The sequence below is a fragment of the Monodelphis domestica genome, chromosome 4 (genome assembly GCF_027887165.1).
Source record: "Monodelphis domestica isolate mMonDom1 chromosome 4, mMonDom1.pri, whole genome shotgun sequence".
Classification (NCBI taxonomy): domain Eukaryota; kingdom Metazoa; phylum Chordata; class Mammalia; order Didelphimorphia; family Didelphidae; genus Monodelphis; species Monodelphis domestica.
Genome location: NC_077230.1, coordinates 185,549,541 through 185,571,249, shown reverse-complemented (window position 1 = coordinate 185,571,249; position 21,709 = coordinate 185,549,541). Strand labels below are relative to the sequence as shown.

The 21,709-nt window shown below is 34.1% G+C and overlaps 1 protein-coding gene across 1 annotated transcript in view; it reads left to right on the top strand.

Moving 5' to 3' along the window:
• OLA1 (Obg like ATPase 1) overlaps positions 1-21,709 on the top strand; it is a 294,330-nt gene that overhangs the window by 202,194 nt on the left and 70,427 nt on the right. Inside the window, exons 6-7 of the mRNA XM_001368195.5 lie at positions 1,453-1,533; positions 1,803-1,900. Of these exons, the coding sequence (XP_001368232.1) occupies positions 1,453-1,533; positions 1,803-1,900 (179 nt within the window). The remainder of the gene's footprint in view (positions 1-1,452; positions 1,534-1,802; positions 1,901-21,709) is intronic.

The following is a 21,709-nucleotide window of genomic DNA, read 5'->3' as shown; positions in this document are numbered from 1 at the left end:
GGGTTTAAAGAACAGTTAATAGCAAGGCTGCACAGTGCTTTTTTAATCATAATGCATTTGTAATATAGCACTTTGATCTTCTCCTTGTAGGAAATGGTATTACATTAGCCACTTTTAAACATTTATGAGTGAAATTCAGTTATAGAAGAGTAAAAGTGATTATTCTTAGGCAGAACATGTTAGATTTCATTAAAAGTTTTCAGCTTGCCCCTTCCTTGTTAAAATCTGTGGGGAGTCCTGTTCCTGGAGGGTTTCAAATCAGGATGTAAGGATGTATGGATTTTTCCTTATTTTTTTCTCCTCTGAAACAGCAAGATTTGGAAGGAAGGTATACTAAATATTGAGATAATTTATACAAGTGGATGTTTATAGAAATAAATGACATTTGGCCCAGTAAATACATTGATGAAAATCCAAGAAACTGATTTTTAAAAAATAATTAATTGTATATTGCAATAAGTTCTATGAGTACATTATTTAAAGCATTACCCATAAATTATCTTTAACAAAAAACAGATGACTCTCAAATGCACTACTTCTGGAAGAGCCAAGTTTGACCTTTCAGACCCAAGAGCCTTTTATTAACACCTGCCTGTAAGGAGAACCTTGCCACACGCAGCTTTTAGATTCAGAACCACAAAACTGATGAGGAAAGGCTTGAAGGGTTCAGTTTGTGTCACTTGCTGTTTGCCGTTTCCATTTCACAGATGATTAATCTTTCTGTGAAGAAAGGCCAGAGAAACAAAGCACATTGGGCTCTTCCTGCAGTTACTCCTTCTGAATGCACACTAGCTTGCTAACTAAAAGGCCTTTAGATTTCCAGCAGAGAGAGATGTTCTGAAAGTGAATGCAGCTGGTTGGAGGTCACCAGTGCAAGGCTCTTGCCATTGTGTAATGGAGGCTTTGGCAGGTTTCACTTTTTTTGGGGAGGGGAATAAGGAGGAGGGAGAAGGTTCTGGCAAAAATTTAATTTTGAATAAAAAGGGGTTTGGGTCAGATTAATTTTTTGAAGGCTGAATCATCACTAATAGGTTCAATGTCTTATATAGTTTTTTTTTTTTTAAGAAAAAACATAATTTAGTTTCTCCCACCTATCCCCATCCCCTTTAAATTGTATGTTTATCTTGTATTTGGGCTCAGCCAGTAATGGTGAAATATTACCCTACTCTAAAATGTGGTTCAATTGTACTGATTTAAAGATCTTTACTAATTTTTTGGTGATAAAATACATTCTATATACTTTGAAAAAAAACACAAGCGTGATTTACTTATGCTTACAGTTTTTAAACACAATTATTCTTTGGCTTTTAGTTCACCTCATAGAATGGAATTGCTTTTGTCTTAAGGGTTAAAATAACACATATCCTTAGCATCAAATTTATGGACTTGTACCTTATTTGAGCTAAATATATATTTATCTTTAATTGATTTCATCTTCTTAATCCTGTGTAGGACATAATGTGCAAAATTAAAACTTGGGTTATAGATGAAAAGAAACCTGTACGCTTCTATCATGATTGGAATGACAAAGAGGTAAGCAAAAAATATCATGCCTCATGTTAATAGTTTTTTCTTATTCATTTTGTGAGAGTAACTGCTATTTTATATTGCTTATAACTTTCATTTTGACTTTACTTCTATCAAAGAATACTATTCCTAGATTGTTTAATTTTCTCTAAATATGTTAATGTATTTAACATTTTTGAAATAAAAATGACAAATTAAACATTTGCTTGAAAATTATCTGATATGCAAATATTATGCATTTTTAAAGGAATTCTATCTTTCTGCCTATATTTTAGATTGAAGTGTTGAATAAACACTTGTTTCTGACTTCAAAACCAATGATCTACTTGGTTAACCTTTCAGAAAAGGACTACATTAGAAAGAAAAACAAATGGTGAGTGACCTCCCCTCCCCCACTTTGACTTAATATATACACAGCAGAAGCATCTTTTACATTCATTTCCTATATAAATATAAATAATATATATTCTTTGAATAATATATATTAAAATTTTTTTCTTGCTTATTTAATCAAGTTAACAGTGCTCATGTGAAAATTTGGTTTTAGCCTTTGAGTTGAAGACCAGGTGTTAATTTATAGCCACATATATTGTTCTTGAAAGTCTGGTTTCTTGATAGTAACTCTTATAAAAACATTCCTATACCCCCCACCCACTTAAACCTTACATTTTTCTTCAATTTTAAGTATTCTTCTTTAGTTTTAAAGTTGAGAATTTGATGCAATGTTGAATGTTTTTTGTGATGTCAAAATATCCGGTTTTTTAAATTATGAAGTTAAGTATAAACCTTACATTTAAAATGTAAAACATAGTCCTTAAAAAATTCTAAGGAACCCAGGTTATGCATCTGCCTCTGATAGTTACATCTTTAATCTGCCATTTTTGATTCATCAGAATTAGCAATATTTGATTCATGCACTCTCTTCAAAAAGTTATATATATGCATATATCTGCATGCATGCACATGCACATATTTGCATCGTACAGAGATTGACTTGCTTCATTGGACCCACAGTATTTTCTACTATTAAGTCATCCAAACAAATCAAAACTATCCAAAGCAAAATATCTGAATTCTCTAAAAATACACCCTCTGTTTCTCCCTGTACTTCATTAAGTACTTAGATGCACATGGTTTCAATTTTCCATTAAAAATTCTCATTTCCATATGATATCAAAGAGTGAGAAGGCTTTAAACTGAAAAATAAACATTCATAGACTGGAAGCCAAAACAATAATTAATGTCAGATGGTTAACTCCAATAAATCATTAGAATAAATTCTGTGAAATTACTGCAACTAAAACTGCCCTGTTGATACTACTCTTAGACATTTTGTATGTTCTGATAGCAGGATGAACTTCTCTATTGGTAAGACTTTAGGAAATGCAAACATAAAAGTTTGTTGAAACTGACTAGCAGTCTTTTCTCCCTCAGATAAATTGATTGTAAGAAAAAAAATCAGTTCTGTCTTGTTTCAATGCCTTGTAAATATGATGATTAATATGTTAAATTGTTACTTTTGGGAAAGAATTTCAATTTATTATTTGACTTGAATGTAATAAATCTTAGCACCCTTGTTTTTAGTGTAAATGTCAAGTTTCCCTGAGGCTCAGTATAACAATACAGACATCAAAGTTTGCAGGAAAAAGGATGAGTCAGTTTCCTTGCCCAAAAGGGCTCCTCACACCTGTATTTGGATGATTACAGGTAGAACTCGCTGGCTCTAATTGTACAGTAAATACCATTTCCCAGACCCTAATGGTAGACAGACTGCTTTGGAGACGCCAGTCTGTGATTTAGCTGTCGCCAGACACCCCGTGTTTTTTGTGATGCCAGTTGTGATGATGACATGGTTATAGCCAATTGAAAGTAAACCTTTTGTATAAATTACAAATTTTTAATTTTTAAGAATTGGGAGATAAGAATTGACCAGTTTCACAACACAAAAATTTAGTTGATTTTGTGTATAGCTAATGGCCTGGGGGGGCGGGGTTGTTGTTTGTTTTTTTGTTTTTAATAAATTCAGGTCTTGTGGACTTTATTGTAATTGTAGCTGAAAGATCAAAGACGGGTAACTGAGTGATGTTCCAGAAGAGAATTTACCACATAGCCATTTTCTGTACAGTTTCTGCCGCCTGCTGTTCCTATTTTCCCTCAAGCTAGCCATTGACTACCCCCTGTGCATCCCTGCTCGTAAAAAATGATTGAGGAAGTATTTGTCATGTATTTATGAGTGGGAAACATTGTGTGATAGGGAATGGCATCTACTGGAGCCAGGAAGATTGCCATTTTCCTTTCATTCAGACACTCTGCTACAGCTTTAAATCCTCTGTTTATGCAACATAGCTTTTTTATTAAAGTGCAGAATCAATTTTTATTATGGAGGATACTAACGGTGGATTTCCATCTTTTATAGCAGTGCAAACAGATGTAAATGATTAGAATATATTTTACTACTAGATGCCTTTTAATTTGTGTCAGAGTTTTTGGTTCTTGTTCTACATCTCAGTCCCATTTGCACTAGTTGCTCTACTAGCAAAAAAGTTTTGTTTTTAAAGTTTAATATGTGATGTTACTGTAACAGATTAAGGTTAAGGTTAGTACAGGAAGCAGTCAGCAGTAAATGTGTTCATAGGTCTTTTATGACTAAAAAGTATTTAAAGTGGGTAGAAAAGAAGAGGGAAAGCTTTTCTGATTATAGACACAAAAAAAAGCTAAAACTATTTTTGTTTTAGTGAAGCATCATTTTAGAATTAATGAACATTTTAACTAAAAGTTAAAACACACTTAAATTTAAATGGTAATAAGTTATTTTTCAATCCTGGAAAAAAAGAAAATCCTTTGAAAGATAAGGCTATTGTGTATTTGAGTAGGTGTATTGACCTTTTTGTAAGATGTAAAAACTGGAATGGCTCCAAGCATCTACTCACTGGCTTTAACAATGTTGAATTAGTCATTCAGTTGATTTATGATTAAGAACTAGCCCCTGAAGAGAAGCTGACATGGCAGCTGTGTTAGTTGCACTTGTGTTATGATCAAATGACAATAATCCTGATGTTGTATGAGGAATCCACAGAAACCTTTTTTTTTTTGGTAGCATAACAAATTGCTATTATTTGAATGAATGGTTAAAATGATATGCAGAATTAAGATGGAGGGATAGGACGTTTCTGTGAACTTCAAGATTTCTTTTTTCTAAACGTTTTCAGATTTTACTTCATCCTCAGGTGGATGCTATGTGCAATATTAATTTTTAGTTGAAAGTGCCTATTGAATCATAGTCAGGCAAACATGGGACATTAGATATGTCACCATTGCTTAATTAGGGGTTTATATTTCAATCTTTGCACCTTTGGTGTTCTGGTAGGAATAGCATGGCATCCAATTATGAAATTAGGTGAACAAACTAATTTCAGATCTACTCTATACCCACATACCAGTTCATTATGATGTGTTGCACTTTTGTATGCTCTCTTGTTTCTCCTATTGAAAATTGAAGTTAAGAAGTATTTCATTTCTTCATTTATTATACTTTAAACCTAAATCCTCATAGAAAAGAGAAAATATGACCTAAATTTAGAAACATTAATATTTATAACAGTTAAGGAAACTTTTTTATTACCTTGATTTTTCTAAAATTTTGCACGTTATGAAATTATATAATCTGTGACCAAAAAACTTGATTTAAAAGAAATATGTGTGTGTGTGTGTGTGTGTGTGTGTATGGTGGTGGTGGTGGTGATGGTGGTAGCAGCATGTTAAATAAGAGTAATATTGCCAAAACAATCTCTAAATTTTAAAAAGTGCTGTTCATATTGTGGTCTTACCCACACTTTATTATACTGTGGTCCTATTTTTTGCCCCTCCCCCATTTTCTGTTTGTATTCATATTGTATTCTGTTTGCATATGTAATTGTATAGATAATATCTAAAATTAATTTAGATTCATTTGTTCAGTATGTGGTTGAAAAATAGGAAATTTGTGTAATGGGTGTAATTTTGAAGAAACTCGGAAAAGACCAAGATTCATCTGTAAGAGCCAGAGATGCTACAACTAAATGGGTGTGTTTTAATGTGATATGTAATTATAAAAATGATTATAAGCAGAATGTAAATTCCTTGAGGAATAAGTAGCTGATCTTCATTTTGTCTTTGTATTCCTAACACTTTGGACATTATGAGCACTTACTAAGTTCTTATTATTGAACTGAATGAGAATAGTTATTCCTATATTGAAATTCATAGTGTAGCTTATACTCTTTCAAGTAAATCAGTTTAAAAAGGGATTCAGTATTTTCAGTATAAGATTATTTTAGATGAACTACAATGCCTGCTACACATAAAATAGGAACCATTTTCATTTATGTTTGTAACTTTATAGAATCTTACTCATTATATAAAGCAAGATACTTCAAAGTTCCATGATTTTATTTCTGTGGGTACACTTTGTAACAATAACTTATTAATAGAGAGTTTTCTTGTTTCTAACAAACTTAATCACATTTGTAGCCATATCTTCTAGAGACAGATTTTTCTAAAATTAGCTAGACTAGTCTTTAGACAGGGTTCATAGCCAGCCTTGTACTTAAAAGTCTGTCTGTCTTGGTATGTATAATTGAAAATGTTAACCTAAAAAAGACCTACATTTCCCAGGAGCCCACTGACCTCCTGTCATTACGTACTTCCTATAGATAGGGAATATTAGGTGGGGACGTGGAAGGTTCCACCTCTTGACTTCCTGTCCCCAGGCATTTGAACTGGCTGATCAGTCATGAACACATTTTATTTTGTATCCTCTTTATTCCTTGATTTCTAAGGATCATTAATAAATTCCTTAAAATATAATATTTTTATTGTTGAGATTTAATTTTAACTTTTACAGGTATAATGTACCTGAAGGTGTGCCCTATTGGCAGCCAGCAGGGAGAGGATGATGGAATAAGCATTTATTAAGCACCTGCTATATGCTAGGTACTGTGCTAAGCACTTTAAAAATATTATCTCATTTAGTTACTTCACAATGATATTTAAAAGTAGGGAACCTAAATGACCCAGTAATGGAACACTGGACTTGGAGACAGGAAAACCTGAGTTCAAATTGTGCCTCACACATTTACCAATTCTGTGATTCTGGATAAGTCAGTTATCTTGTCTCATCCTCAATTTCTTCATTTATAAAATGAAAATGTTGAGTTGTTGGCCTCTAAATTTGTGACCATGTCATCATATAATCCTATGACTCTAGTAAAGTAAATATGCTTTTATCAACATTTTGAAATTCCAGTCAAATTTTGCAATTTTATTCCACCATTCATATAATTCTTGTATTTGAAAATAAAAGTGCTAAAGCACATGCTTAAGTTTGGTTGCATCTAAAATCTTTTCATTTTTAACTTCTTGTGGTTTATACTTTTTCAGTCAACTATTTGTCCATGTACCTAATATTACAGTTTGGGATGTCTCAGACTTCTTTCATTAATCCAAATGTTTGTCCCCCTATTTGAAATTCTTGGCATATTATTAGTAAATTCTTTTTCAGTCTACAGAACTTCAGTTAAAATCTTTTTACTGTGTTGTTATTGAAAATACTCATTCACAGTAACTGTATTAGAAATTATATTAAAAAAATATAACATTTTAGAAGTAAAATGTTAAGCAAATGAACTTATAAATAAAATTATTACCTCTGCAAATGGGTCATGACTTCCTCTAATCTGTTTTTAATAGTAGTATACTTAAGTGCTAAGATTTGTGCTTATTAAATTCCTTTGGCAGAGAAGGTAAAAAGAAATAATTAGACCAAGAAAAGTTTCTTTTCAGAAAATGACTCCTGAGTTCAGGTATATGCAGAAGAGAACATAACACTGAATTTACAAATAGAAGAGTATAGCTTGTAAGTTAGGGAAAAAATCAAGTATATTCAGATTATAAATAGTTCATAGAAAACCATACCATTTTAAAATTGCATGTTTATTCTGCTCGCTATCATTTCCCAGATTGTTGTGGTTGTTCAGTTGTGTCTAACTCTTAATGACCTCCTGGATTATACTGCCCCTGAGGCTTTTTTAGCAAAGATAATGGAGTGCTTTGCCATTTCCTTCTCCAGTGAGCTAATGTGTGCAGGTTAAGTGACTTGTCCAGGGTCATACAGCTATTGTGTGTCTGTGGCTGTATTTGAATTTTAGTCTTACTCACTCCAGGCCCAAGTGCTCTATCCACTGAGCCATTTAGCTGCCTCATTTCCCAAAATATACTAATTTTAATTCATATCATATAATGATTTATCTCAATGTTACATACCAGTCATGCAAGACAATATCATTAATCAACTCTTTAAACATTTTTAATAAAACAAATAGGATGTTTCCTATTCTTTCCCTAGAATAGAAGCTTCACAATTCAAAAACATAGAAGGAAGTAAAACCACATGTGAAGCATTCATCAACACAGCTAGAAACCCTTCTACATCTCAGTAGATATATGATGGGAGTTATGGCAAAAAAAAGTCATCACCCCGTAGCCAGCATGCTGATGAGTCTCTCCAAACTTAGCTAAATTGCTTTTTGGAAGACAGACATATGGTTTATCATTGGTTTGGAATTCAAAGCTTTTGTAGTTGAAAAGGTTGTTCCCTTAGAGTCTGTCAACTTGATGAAGTTAAAGGGATAAAACCATTGTTTGGGACTTTTTATTATGCCTGTATGACTCGGATTATGCTTCCTATACAGATGAGAATTATCTAGGGAATACTGTTCCAAAGCATCATAGAGAAATTATAGCAGCTCCTACATCTTGAAGAGTGCAAGCTGGCTGAACATCTCATCCAGGTACAGTCCTGGATGGGATCAGACTATTGAGGAGGTGAGCCACTCCTTTGTACTATTTATGTCTAGCACATAGACTTACCCAGATTAAGGCAGTGACTAAACAAATAAAGAAGAACTGAGTAGAGCCAAGAAGTGTCAGAGCTTCGAGCAGAAGCAGAAGCAGAAGAGAAGAAGAAACAGGTCCCTTCAGGAGCAAGAGTGAAGTCTGTAGGTCTGTTCAGCTCTTCTTAGGTAGAAAGTAATGACAGGCATTGAGAGTTAGTAGTAGAGCTCTTAACTGTAATAGCCCCATGTTTGTTTTTCAGCACATTTCCTGAGAAGGTGACAATAGCTAGAAATGGTAGTGGAGTTCTGAGAGACCTTAGTGATGTCAAACTCAAATAAAAAAAAGAGGCCTTTGTATCCATATATAAAAAAAAAATCTCTGCTGACTACATGCTAATTTAGTTCTATCATGTAGTAGTATCTTTTTCATATTCATTTTACTAAATATATTTACATGGGCATTTTAGTCAATTTGGGGTAGTACTTAGGCATACAGCCTGCACTGTGTGTTGAATACTTCTATTCTAGAAGACTTTTAAAAGTTCCAGGGCTTGACCTTTTCGGAAAACAAGAGCAATTATGCTTTGACACAAGTGTGAACAGAAAGTGACAGAGAGCATTTCAACTTAAGAGAATAAAAAGAAAAGTAAGCAAGTGTCCCTGGATATGGGGGAACAGTAATGCTGAAGAGCAGTCATGGACTTTGTGGTACTTTAAGACTTAATGGAATGAAGGTGGAACTGATCTGAACGTGGAGATGTTATTCTATGGCAACCTCAAATTCCTTTACCTTCCATGGAAACCCAAACTACAGAGCCATAATGAATCTGAACAAATATATTAGTGTGGTGGTGAGGGGAATGGAAAACATTGGATAGGAAGAAGAATTGTATTAGCTGTTTCTAATTTATAGGGAGTGCGTTTTCTAGTTTTTCATTTTCTGTAAGGTGAGTGATCTGGGTGTTCAGTTGGAAGCTAAGTAAAACCATCTCTGTAGAAATCTAAAGATTAACTATTAACTATATTCTGATAGTCTCAGAACAAACTTGGATGTGAGTAAAACAAGCCAGAATGATTTTGAGAAGCTCTTGAACTTGGATATAGTCTTGTGTTTAGAGTAGTAGACTATGGATTACTCTAGCTTCATGGAAGATTAAAGGCCCATTCAGTAATTTACAATATAATCTAAATTAGTTCAGTCAGTTTGATTTCCTCCTAGTATTTAATTGATTAGCTGTGTTGAAAGAATTGGAATTTTAAGGTAGGTAGACAGTTTTGAAGCCTGGAACCTTTTGTATGGTGAACTGTCTAAGTTCGGTAAGGCTATAGTGCAACAGGGGACTGTTGATTTAGAGAAATAAGGCAGAAAGAGGAGGAGAATAGTTCAGAAGAGAGACTGAGGCTATTGAAAAACTCGTTTCTCTCTTCTCTTATCTCCCTCCTGAAAGTATGAAACTCTCAGGATACAGAACTGGAAATACCTTAGAGATTATCTAATCAACTCCTTCATTTTATAGCTGAAGAGTCAGTGGAGCATGGAAAGAGTGTTGGAGTCTTTTCTGTTATCTTATGTCCACTTTAGACTTGCCAGGCCAGAGAAACTTCTTTGCATAGTTAATATTAAATTGATGGAGCTCCCAGCATTGTTCAATAGAATGATAATGGATTTGGATTTAAAAGACCTGGGTTGAATTCTGATACTTAAATTTTCTCTCTGTGTAACTTTGTGCAAACCACTTGAGCTTTGAGATTTAAATTTCTTCTCAGTAAAAAGGAAAGGAGTAGATTAGATTAACTAACATCTTTTCTCACTCTAACTTGTGATCCTTTTTCTTTCATCTAACAGATGCCCAGATATTTTGTTACTTGCTCAATATCACATAGCTAGCAGAACCTGATTCAAACACAGATCATTTAACTTGAATCCAGTGCTCTTCCCACTACATCTTTCCTTTTTAACTTTAACACATACTACAGTTATAATTTTACCACCATTTAATTTATATTACGTTTCTTTATCTTTACTTTGATCATAACATGTAATATCAATTCTATTAGAAAATATATTGAATATTCTAAGCAAATTTGTATGCAAGTAGGGGATTGTGACATTTGAAACAAAAAAGAAAAGTTGAGATGCCATTATTTTTTAAACTATTTTTTTAACATTCTGAACTTACCCTGCTTCCATCCCTCCATTCTATCCTGTCTTCTCTAGCAGATTGATCAATTTATAACCCCAACCATCTCACTTCAGGCTCTTCTTGTCAACTAGATATTCCTCTACTGCCTACAGACATACCTCTGTCTCCCCCATCTCTTGGTCCTTGTGTCTCTCTCCTAACTATTGTAAAGATTAAAATTTAGGGAAGACCGAGGCAGGTAGAAATTGGTTTCTCTCTACAAGGAGTATTATATTTTTAGACGTTTATTGAAGACTAAGGATTAAAGAAAATACAGAATAAGAAAAAACACGTGCCTAGGCCAGAGGCCAAGACAAGATAACCTCACATCATGGAAGAGATGCCTCTGCTCCAAAATGGAAGTCCAAAAGGAGACCCAAAAGCCTTTGCAATCAGCTTAAATCCCTTCTCGATCTCGCCCACCTCAGAATTCTGTGAGATTACAAAGCATTTTGGGGAAGTGGAACAAGGGCTTGTGGGGATTGAAGTCCAGAGTTCAAGTCTATTTTTACACTATCACCCCATATTTCTTCTTCCTTTTGTGCCTGAATTCCTTGAGAGTGTGGCCTATATTTGATGCATCCATTTCATTCTTTTCTTACCTTTTTATATACTTGTTTCTGACTTCATTGTTCAACTGCAGTTGTGCTCTCCAAAGCAACAAGTGATCTCTTAATTGATGAACACATTGATCTTTTCTTATTCTTCGTTCTTCTTGACTTCTCTACAGACACCCCTTTTCTCTTTGATATTCTCTTTTCTTTCCATGACACTATTCTCCTCTTTCTTCTATTGCCTTTTTTTACTGCTCCCATCTGTTTCAGTCTCCTTTCCTGGATCTTCGTCTAGGTCTTAACTGCTAATGGTGGGTATTCTTCTCCCTACTGAGGGCTCTAACCTGAGTGTTTTTCCCATCTTCTAAACAATTTCATTAGTGATCTCTGCTCCCATGGTCTATACTGATGACTTTCATATCTACTTATCCATCTCTGCCCCCTGACTTTGCCCTTGTTTGTTTTCAGGTCCCAACTAAAGTCACATCTAGAAAAAGTTTTCTGATCCCCCTTCTTAATGCTAGTGCTTTCCCTTTATTAATTATCTCCAGTTTTTCCTGTCTATAGCTTGATTTTAAGTGTTGTCTCAGTGGGTAGCTAATAAATAAATGCTTATTGACTAACACATATCAGAACACAGAGGATCCTATATAAAACCATGAAATATCCATTTCCTGCAATTTTTAAAACATATATATATATATATATATATATATATATATATTTCTACAAATTACTTTCAGTACTCTCCTCTTCTGTATTTAAACTATTTCATTCACTCTTCACCCCCACCCCCATCCCCCTTACTCTAATCTCCTTCCTCTCCCAACTCTCCATTTAAAAACTGAGAGGGGAAAACTCTGCTAATAAATAAGCATAACCAAGCAAAATGTATATACATAGTTATGTCCAAATATGTATGTCTGCTTTTTGTATCCATCTCTTCTGTCAAGAAGTGGGCAATATACTTTATCAAAAATCCTCTGTGGTGGAGGCAGCTGGGTGGCTCAGTGGATTGAGAGTCAAGCCTAGAGACGGGAGGTCCTATGCTCAAATCTGACGTCAGACACTTCCTAGCTGTGTGACTCTGGGCAAGTCACTTGACCCCCATTGGCTAGCCCTTACCACTCTTCTGCCTTGGAGCCAATACACAGTATTGACTCCAAGATGGAAGGTAAGGGTTTAAAAGAAAAAAATCCTCTGTGGACATGCTTAGTCATTGCATGTATCAGACCTCTTCAAGTCTTTCAGAGTAGTTTTTTTTCCTTTATAGTGCTGCTGTCATCTATATTATTCTCTTGGCATCAGTTTGTAAATGTCTTTACACTTTATTCTGAATTTGCCTCTTTTTGAGGAGAGGAGGCAAGATGGTGGCATAGTAGCAGGAGTCTTCTGAATCTCCTTCCAACTGATCATTACAAAACATCTCAAAAGGACAGAAATTAAAACCTTATGAGTAAAGGCGCTCTCCCACTGATTACAGCCATAAAAGTAGGCAGTGTTTGGGGATTCCCATGCTATAAGGAAAAAAGTACACTAATCAAAGTTCAAGCCGACTATCCCTGCCCCATACCACCTACCACACCAGAGTCCAAGTGAGTGTCCAGACAATCTCTTAAGCCCTCTGAGGCTGGCTTAAAACACTACAAACTTACCCCTGAGTGCAGTGCAAGGCCTTGACAGTGAGACTTGAGATGCAAGGCAGATCAGCACAGAGGACCTTGGGCAGAAACAAGGCTGGCCATAGTTTAGGCAACAGGGGCTGGAAAGATAGTCTCAAAGATAGTCTCAAGACAAAATGCTTTAAAGTCTGCTACACAAAGAACATCACAGATTTACCTGCCCTCACTCAGGCTTTTGACTGGTGAGGGAAGATGCTACCAAGGCAAAACCCTGCGAGACAGAAGCCAAGAAATCAATGTCTACCAAAATGCAGGAACCCCAGTCCACTAGTGGCAAAAGGAATAAGAAATAGCCAAAAAAAAAAAAAGCCCTTCTTGTCCCTGGATAATTTCTATGGAAAAAAAGAGGAAAATATTGAAGCAATAGCAAAGGGTGACAAACAAGAAAACACATCTAAACTTTCCTCAAAAAATGGAAATTGGTCACATGCTCTTGAGGAATTAAAAAAAGAGTTCAAGAACCGCTAAGAAAGATAGAAGAAAAATGGGGGAGGGGGGTTAGGGGAGTGGAAAAAAGAAATGAAAGTACTACAGAAAGAAAATAACATCTTAAAAGAGAAAATTGCTCACATGGAAAAAGGTATAGAAATTAAATGAAGTAATAAGCAAATCGGAGACCAGAAATGACCTACTAGAAGCCAAAGATAGCAGGATAGACCATACTGAAAAGGAAAATCAAAAGATCATAGCTGAAAAATAAGTCTTTTAAAGACTAGAATTGGGCAAGTAGAATCTAATGATCTAATGAGATAGCAAGAATTAATAAAGCAAAATCAAAAGAATGAAAAAATAGAAGGAAACATGAAATATTTCCTTGAAAAGACAACTGACCTGGAAACAGATCCATGAGAGACAATTTGAGAATTATTGTGTTATCTGAAAGCCTGGAACAAAATAAAAGCCTTGATATCATATTGCAAGAAATTATTCAAGAAAACGTCCCTGATATTCTTGAACAAGAGGTCAAAATGGACATTGAAAGAATCCATAGATTTCCTCCCTACCTTAAATACCCCAAAGACAACCCCCCAGAATGTTAGAGCCAAATTCAAGAGCTTCCAGGTCAAGGAGAAAATACTGTAAGTGACCAGAAAGAGACAATTCAGATTTCAAGGAGCTCCAGTCAGGATTACATAGGATCTGGCATCCTCCACACTAAAGGAACTCAAGGCTTGGAATATGATATTCAGGAAGCTAAGAGAATTGGGTCTACAACCAAGAATTACCTACCCATCAAAACTGACTTCATACTTTCAGGGAAAAGTATGGGCATTTAACAAAATAGATTTCCAAGCATTCCTAAAGAAAAGACCAGAATAAATAGAAAATTTGGTGTCCAAATACAAAATCCAAGAGAAACAGATAAAGGTAAACAAGAAAGAAGGAAAAAAAATTTAAGGGCTTCAATAAGGTCAAATTCATAATATTCCTAATATGGAAAAATAATATCTGTTAATCTTAAAATTTTTCATTTTCATAGTAGATAGAACAATTAATTATTCATAGGTAGAGATTATGGTATTAAGTTGTTTAAGATGATTTGTAAAAAATGGGGGCACAAAAAAAGAAGATGGCAGTAAGAAATTTGAAGAAAGATGAAAAATAAGATGAATTATACTCCATAAAGAGCTGGGGTGGAGAGGGGGTGTAGAATAGAAGAAGGGGAGAAAGAGTAATAGGTACAAACCTTACTCTCAGTGGAATGAAGTCATAATCATGATACATGACAACGCCAAAGTAGATAAAGAGATAAGGTAATTACATCCTGATAAAATGCAGTATAAACACTGAAGAAATATCAGTACTCAACATGTGTGGTAGAGGCATGGAGAGAGAGAGTACATCAGTCACTGTAGCAACAAGTAATAGTGTCACACAGATCATCTTTTCTATTTCACATATATGTACCAAATGGTATAGTATCTATATTCTTAAAGGAGAAACTATTGGAGTTTAAGGAGGAAATAGTAAAATTGTACTAGTTATTAAACACCAAAAAAAAAAGAAAAAGGAAAAAGTGAACAAAATACCCATACATTAAAAAGCCTAAAAATATGAACAGTATATCATACTAATGAACCTCCACTTCTGCAGATGAATGAAGTGAAATGTCTAAGCATAGCTCTTCTTTAGAAGCATAATTTTTCAACTTTTCTTGTGATACCATATAATTTTCTTATAATCACATACCATAATTTGTTCAACCATTTCCTAACAGAATACTCACTTCCCCAATTTTTTACTATCTTTAAAAGAGCTTCTGTACATACGTTTTCTCTTTCTTTGATTTCCTTGTAATATAAACCTAGTGGTTTTATATAGCTGGGTCAAAGAGAGTAAACATTATTTGTCATAGTTTCAAGCTCTGCCTACAATGCAGCAGTGGATCTACAGTCCCTCCAATATTTGTCATTTTCCTTTTTTATCATCTCTACCAGTCTGATGCTGTATTGTATACCCTTTGGGTTTCACCAGTGAATTTTTCATGAGAGACTTAAAAAACCTCTGTTCCAATAAAGATCCATTTTTACCCCTGTGGGACTATATTCAGCTTAGTATTCTTTATGTTTTTGATTGTAAACCTACAACCTTTGTCTTTTAAAATATTGTGTTCTAAGATCTTTATATTTTAATAGAAATTGCCAGGTGTTCCTTACCTATGGGTAATAGTTCTTTTTTACTTTACTTATTTCTGGATGCTTTGGGTATTTCTTCCTTTCATATGGAGGCTCTGGATTTTTAATATGCCATTCCTTTAACTTTTTTTGGTAGGGACGGGGTCTTTCTGAGGTTTATTGGTAGTTTTTTTTCTTTTTTTTTTTCTGTCTTGAGTTGCCCCTTTGGTTCTAATAGGGGCAGTTTTCATTAATGATTTCTTGAAAGACATTATCCAAGATGTTTTGGGTTTTTTTAATCGTAGTTTTCAGGTGATTATTTCCCTTTCACCTGTTTTCCAGTCAGTTATTTTAATAAAGGGTCTTTGTTTTGGACTTTTAGAATCTTATGGTTTTATTTTAATATTTTCTTACTGCCTCATGAAATCCTTGATTTATGCTTGGTTTATTCTAATTTTCAGAATTTGTTACTTGAGTAGAATTTATCACTTTCTCCTCTTTGTTTCTTGTTTTCCTCCGAGTTTTCTCTTGAGCTCTTTTTTTTCTCTTGCTTTATTTTTTGTAGATATTCATGGAATCCTGGTGACATTTATATTTTTCTTTTAAATCATTGCTTGAAGCTTTTGAAGTTATTTATTGTTTGAAGGGTCTCTAAATCTACAATAATAATTATTTTTTACTGTTTTCTTTGATTTACCCTTTTTTTCAACTTCAGTTCCTGAATTGAGAATTTGTTCCAAGGCCGAGTCTGCCTCCTTATGCTTTTTAGAGGGATTATTAATCCTTTGTCATTTTAGTTTTGGATCTCTCCGTTCTTGTACTGACCTCCCCCTTCTGAGGTTAGGCCATCCGTCTTCAGTACACTCTCTGTTATCACTGTGGTACTGAGCCTTAGGGTCTTCAGAGCCAGAGATTTCCTAGTTTGAGTACTGGGGTATACATTGGTCACTGGCCCTGTTCCAGTTTTTTTTTTTTTAACCTCATCTGGGCTTTCAGGATTCTTATATTGGGTCTAAATGATCATCATTAGGTTTTCTCAGGGAAATATGTCTGGACAGAAGAGTTTACTTGTCATGTCTCTGGTCATGTTATATCACACAGCCTCCTTTCTTATAGTCTGTGAGCTTCTGGTTGATTTATTTGTGCAGTTAAGGGGTAGAAGTCATTTACTGTAGTTTCTCCTAAGTTTTTTTGATCATTATTCTTCCTGCTACAAATGTCAAGGTTTTGCTGCAATAGATATGTGGGTTTGTTGGGTTTGTTGATCATTTACCTCCTCTTTAGTCAATTAATTTAGGGCATGAATTGCTCATCATTTAAAAAAATAGATTTGGCATTTTGGTATACCAACATACCTAAATATTCCTTAGGAATAAATCTATTTAGTGATTTTAAAATTTTCTAGCCACATTTCTGTTTGTCGAAGTATAAAAATATCAGGGGTATAAGCCTAGGAAAGATTGGGGACTAATTACTTAATTACTTAATGTGAATAAAGGATAAAGAATAGAGGATAGCGTCTATATCCCATTTACATATGCACTATCAAATGATCTAAAAGATGGGTCTTAGCACTATACCTTGTGAGTAGTGTTGTTTATTGGACATCAGAGAGTTGCTTAGGATGAGGTGTGAATGGATTGAGATTTATACTGTTGCAAGGACCTCTGACCCTGATGAAATCAAATTTCTTTGAAATATGCCCAATTAAATTTTAGTATATTTAGTTAAATATTTGAGTAAATTCAGCATATAGTATAAAATATATCTTTTTGAATTATTTTAAGTTCTTTAATTATAGGAATAAACTCATAAAATTTGTTCTCATCAAAATGAGATTTTTGAAATGTTGTAGATGATGCCTTGGAAAATATCTATTTTCATGTTTTTTATTAAATTGTAATTAATTCAATTCATTTTAATAGGCTTGAAAGAATTTTAAAAATATCTGCCAAAATTATTTTAGGGGCTTTAAAATATATCACATTTTAGAACTTATTCAACAAGATCTGAGAAGCAGCTTGGCAAGGTGGATCTGACCCACCTTAGAATGGGGAAGATCTGGCCTCATGGTCAGCCTCAAACACATACTGACCATGGAACTGTGTGCAAGTCACTTAACCTCTCAGTTCCTCAGACAAATCTCTAAGGCTATAAATTGTAGAACAGCTGTAGATTTGTGGTATCGAATTCCTAATGAGGAAGGCCCACACAAATTAAATCACGAGTATATTTCATATTTTCTAAGATTATCAAGCCATTAAACTTTGTAAGCATATAAATTATATATTTGCAAAAAAGTTTCATTTTGAATATCATGTTTACTTTTAGTATGGGTTTTTTCTTCCCCTAGATCATCCATCCCAATCCCAAGCAAAATTCCTTAATCAAGTGACACATTTTTAATTTTCTCTTGACAATTTTAAAAATCCTTCATTTAGTAATCCTTGCTTTTAAAAATTTGGGATTTGAGCAACTATTCTTACCTTAGGAGATCTCAATTTAATTAACATTACTGAACTCTAACAGGAATTTATGCATAATTGGTGCTCAACAAATATGTTGGTGATATTATAAGTTAGGCATGCGAGAGATTGTCTGAACCTTATTTCTCTATTCCGAAAAGATAGTGTCTTATCTTCTAGATAAGTATTCTGTTTTCTTCTATATACGTATTATCTTATTCATATGAATTATGATAAAAGAAATACAAACAGGGTAACTAAACATTGCTGTGTAGTGACATTTTCAGTTACAAATTGAAGACCAAGTTTCAACTTAGTTCTAAGGTTTTATTTATGGTGGGCAAAGGGTAGCTTCTTCTTTTGCCATTGAGTATTATTATCACAACTCCAATATTTGGGATTTGGGTAATATATTTGAACTGTTCCCTTTCCACATTTTATAGTTATTCCTCTGATGATTCCATTGTCACAATATCTGGTACAACTGCCTTCCTTTTTCCATGGTACTACACCTCACACAAAGCTATATGATCTTTTCATTTACTTATAATTATTTATTTACTTCTTGTTGTCTACTGAGTAAAATTCAAATGACCATTCATTGGCTAGTTTTCAGAATACTTTGTAATTTACCTTTCTAGTTTTATCTTATTCTGCTCTTCATGATAAGCTTTTGCTAAAATGCTATACTCTGTCCTTGGATATGTTCTAAATTTTTGTTCCTTCATGCCTTTCCTTACTGTTTTCCCTTTACTTACAATATACTTTTCTGTCTTCCCTATTGAATTGTTCATCATTCTTTCAAACCTAACTCCACTGCTCAATTTTCATAAGGTGGCCATGACCCTTTCACAGTGGAGTACTAAAGCCAGCTCAAATTGGCTCTACTGATTGTTGTTTTTGGTGTAAGAATTTCACATCATTGAAATCAAATGATAAACATCAGGGCTCAATTTGTTGTTTTATTGATTATCTACACTAAAAAAGATGACTGAAAAATGTTAATAATACAGATTAAATTTTAAATTATGTCATGAAGGGGGCAGCTGAGTAGCTCAGTGGATTGAAAGCCAGGCATAAAGATGGGAGGTCCTGTGTTCAAATGTGACTAAAGATACTTTCTTGCTGTGTGACTCTGGGCAAGTCACTTAACCCCCATTGCTTAGCCTTTACTACTCTTCTGCCTGCATACATATGCCTTCTACATAGTCTTGATTCGTAGGTGGAAAGTAAGGATTTATATATATGCCATGAGTACATTTTTTTCAGAGAGCCAATTGTTAGCATAACTCTTTCCTCTTAGTATTAGCATTTTCTCCTTAGGCTTTACCATACTTCTGCACTTCTGCACTTGTCATGGATGTACTATAATTATGTGCATGTCTTATACTCCTACTAACTTGTAAGGTCCATGAAGACAGGGTCATCAGCTAATTTCAACTTTGTATCTCCCACACATGCCTAATACAATGTTTCCCCCATAACAGGCAGTTCATAAATATTTATTGAATATAAGAGAAGTCTGTTAAATAAACAGAAAATATTTAATGATATTGGAAAATAAAGTATTCAGAAAACTCCTCAAAAGGTAGCAGAGTAAAAGTGTTCAAGAGACCAGGCTATTTATGATTTCCCTTTAAAAATAACAATGGAAACACTGAAAAGAAAAACTTAACAAGGGATCATTAAAAATGAGCTAATGAAACTTCCAAGTCATGTCACCTATAACATGATAAAGTAGACATTTCTTGATTTTTATGAACACTCAAACTTCTTGAGAAGAGAAATTGTGCACAAAAAATAAAGCCATTTCAATCATCTAAAACCAAGAAACCTAATGAAATAACCCCATGAACAAGCAGCAGATACAATTTATCTTATTTCCCTAATGTACTCACTCAAGACCTCTTATCCCACTGGCTTCCCTGCTTTTGCCAAGTTAGCACAAGATGGCTCATTGGCTTACAACAGAACTCAATTCTGTTCTATCCTCCCCTCAAAAAATGTTTTTAAAAGTCTATCTCTGGTTGGAACAACAGCATGGTAAGTAAGTGGCAAACTATAAGAGTAGCATCAGGAAGCATGAAACAAAACAAACTGAAGATTTTTCACCCCCTCCTCCCCTATGCCTACCTACCACCTACTCCCACCCTGAGATAAGCTGCAGATTGAAGGAAGACAGTACTTGAACAGAGAGTTGAGTACTGAGGCAGGACACTAGCATACCTTATCTCTAGGAGACCCGAAACAAATAGAATTTGGTATCAAATCTGTGGCCAATTCCGTCCCTCCCAAAAGTTTCCTGGGGAAAAGAATGAGAATAGGAAGTTATTAATTTCCTATCATGGGAAGAGACCAAGACAAGTTTTAAATCCCTGCCAGTGAGAGCCAGACTCAGAGAGGGAAGTCATGGATTCAAATGTGATTTCAGATATTGTCTATGTGTGTTCTGCCTTGGAACCAATATATAGTACTAAGATTTAAGGTAAAACCTTAAATGCAGTGTTAAGGAATTTGAATAACACAAGCCTACTCTATACCCATGGTGAAGCACAGAAGATAATGTAATAACATATTCCAGTGAAAAAATGGAGCTCAAGAAGCTCCTCTTGAGGTCACAGAGTGACCAACACTGTAAGCCTGAGCTTTTAGTATTCAATGAAAAAAAAAGATATTCAATAAAAAGAGGTGTTTGAAGCATTTGTACAATGAAAACATGAATTTATTTGCTTTACAATAGAAATAAAAACAAAAAGTAACTAAGGAAGGGAGATGTAATGAAAATAATTATATTAGGCAAAACAAGGGCAGAAGCCACTAAAAAGAAATAGCTGTGAGATAGACAATAAAATCACAATAGCTAAACACATTATGAAATTTCTTTTTTTAAAGTATACAAAGACACATGGGTGAAAAGAAAAGTAAAATAGAAGTGATGATGGAGGAACAGGCCCAAAGCTTCATGGACCAACCCTGACAATAGTGCATCTTCAGGTGAATCAGTGTTTTGGTAAGATTGAATTATAGAATGACCATATGCATAGAAAAAGAGAAGAGAAAGAAGATAGAGGAGAATATGTACCCTAAACAAGTCCATGATAAATCATAAAGAAAAAATAACTCCTCTAGCCTCTCTGGAATAAGTGAGCATATAGAAGAATAGTTTGTGAAATGAAAAGGAAGGATAAAAATAGGAGCAAAGTGGAAAACCTAGTTTTATTGTTGTAAGCTTGGCTCACTAAAGAGTGTTCCAGTGGAAGAAGAGACATATTCTATAATGATAGATTAGACTTTATAATTGTTATCATTATATAGTGCTTAGATACAACATTCATCCTGTCTCAAGAGAAGAAGAATTGGAACTTCTAGGGGAAACTGACATCCAGAAGACTAGGAGAGTATGTGATAAATTGGAGGAAAATGATCATGGCAAAGGAAAATGATATTAATGAATTACACAGTCAAGGACACAAGGGACATCATGAGGCAATATGGGGAAATACTAATAACTTCTCTTTTATATGTAGGATTTGTCTTTTCTAAGAGAGACACCAAAACAAAGGGATAGTGAGAAAAATCTTTAAAAGGAAATAAAGTATTTAGAAAAGGGAATTCAAAATTGATTACTTTAGGAGTGTTATTACTGTGAAGTGCATGGAGTCTGAACAAAGGAAGGACCATGAATCAGTAAATTAAAGTCTAGAATAGATAGAAAGATGAGGAGAAAAAAATGAAGAGAATTAAGAAAGAAATCATTTTTAGGTAAAGGTACAGAAAATAAAATAACAAACAAAACCCGTTGAAAGGGAGG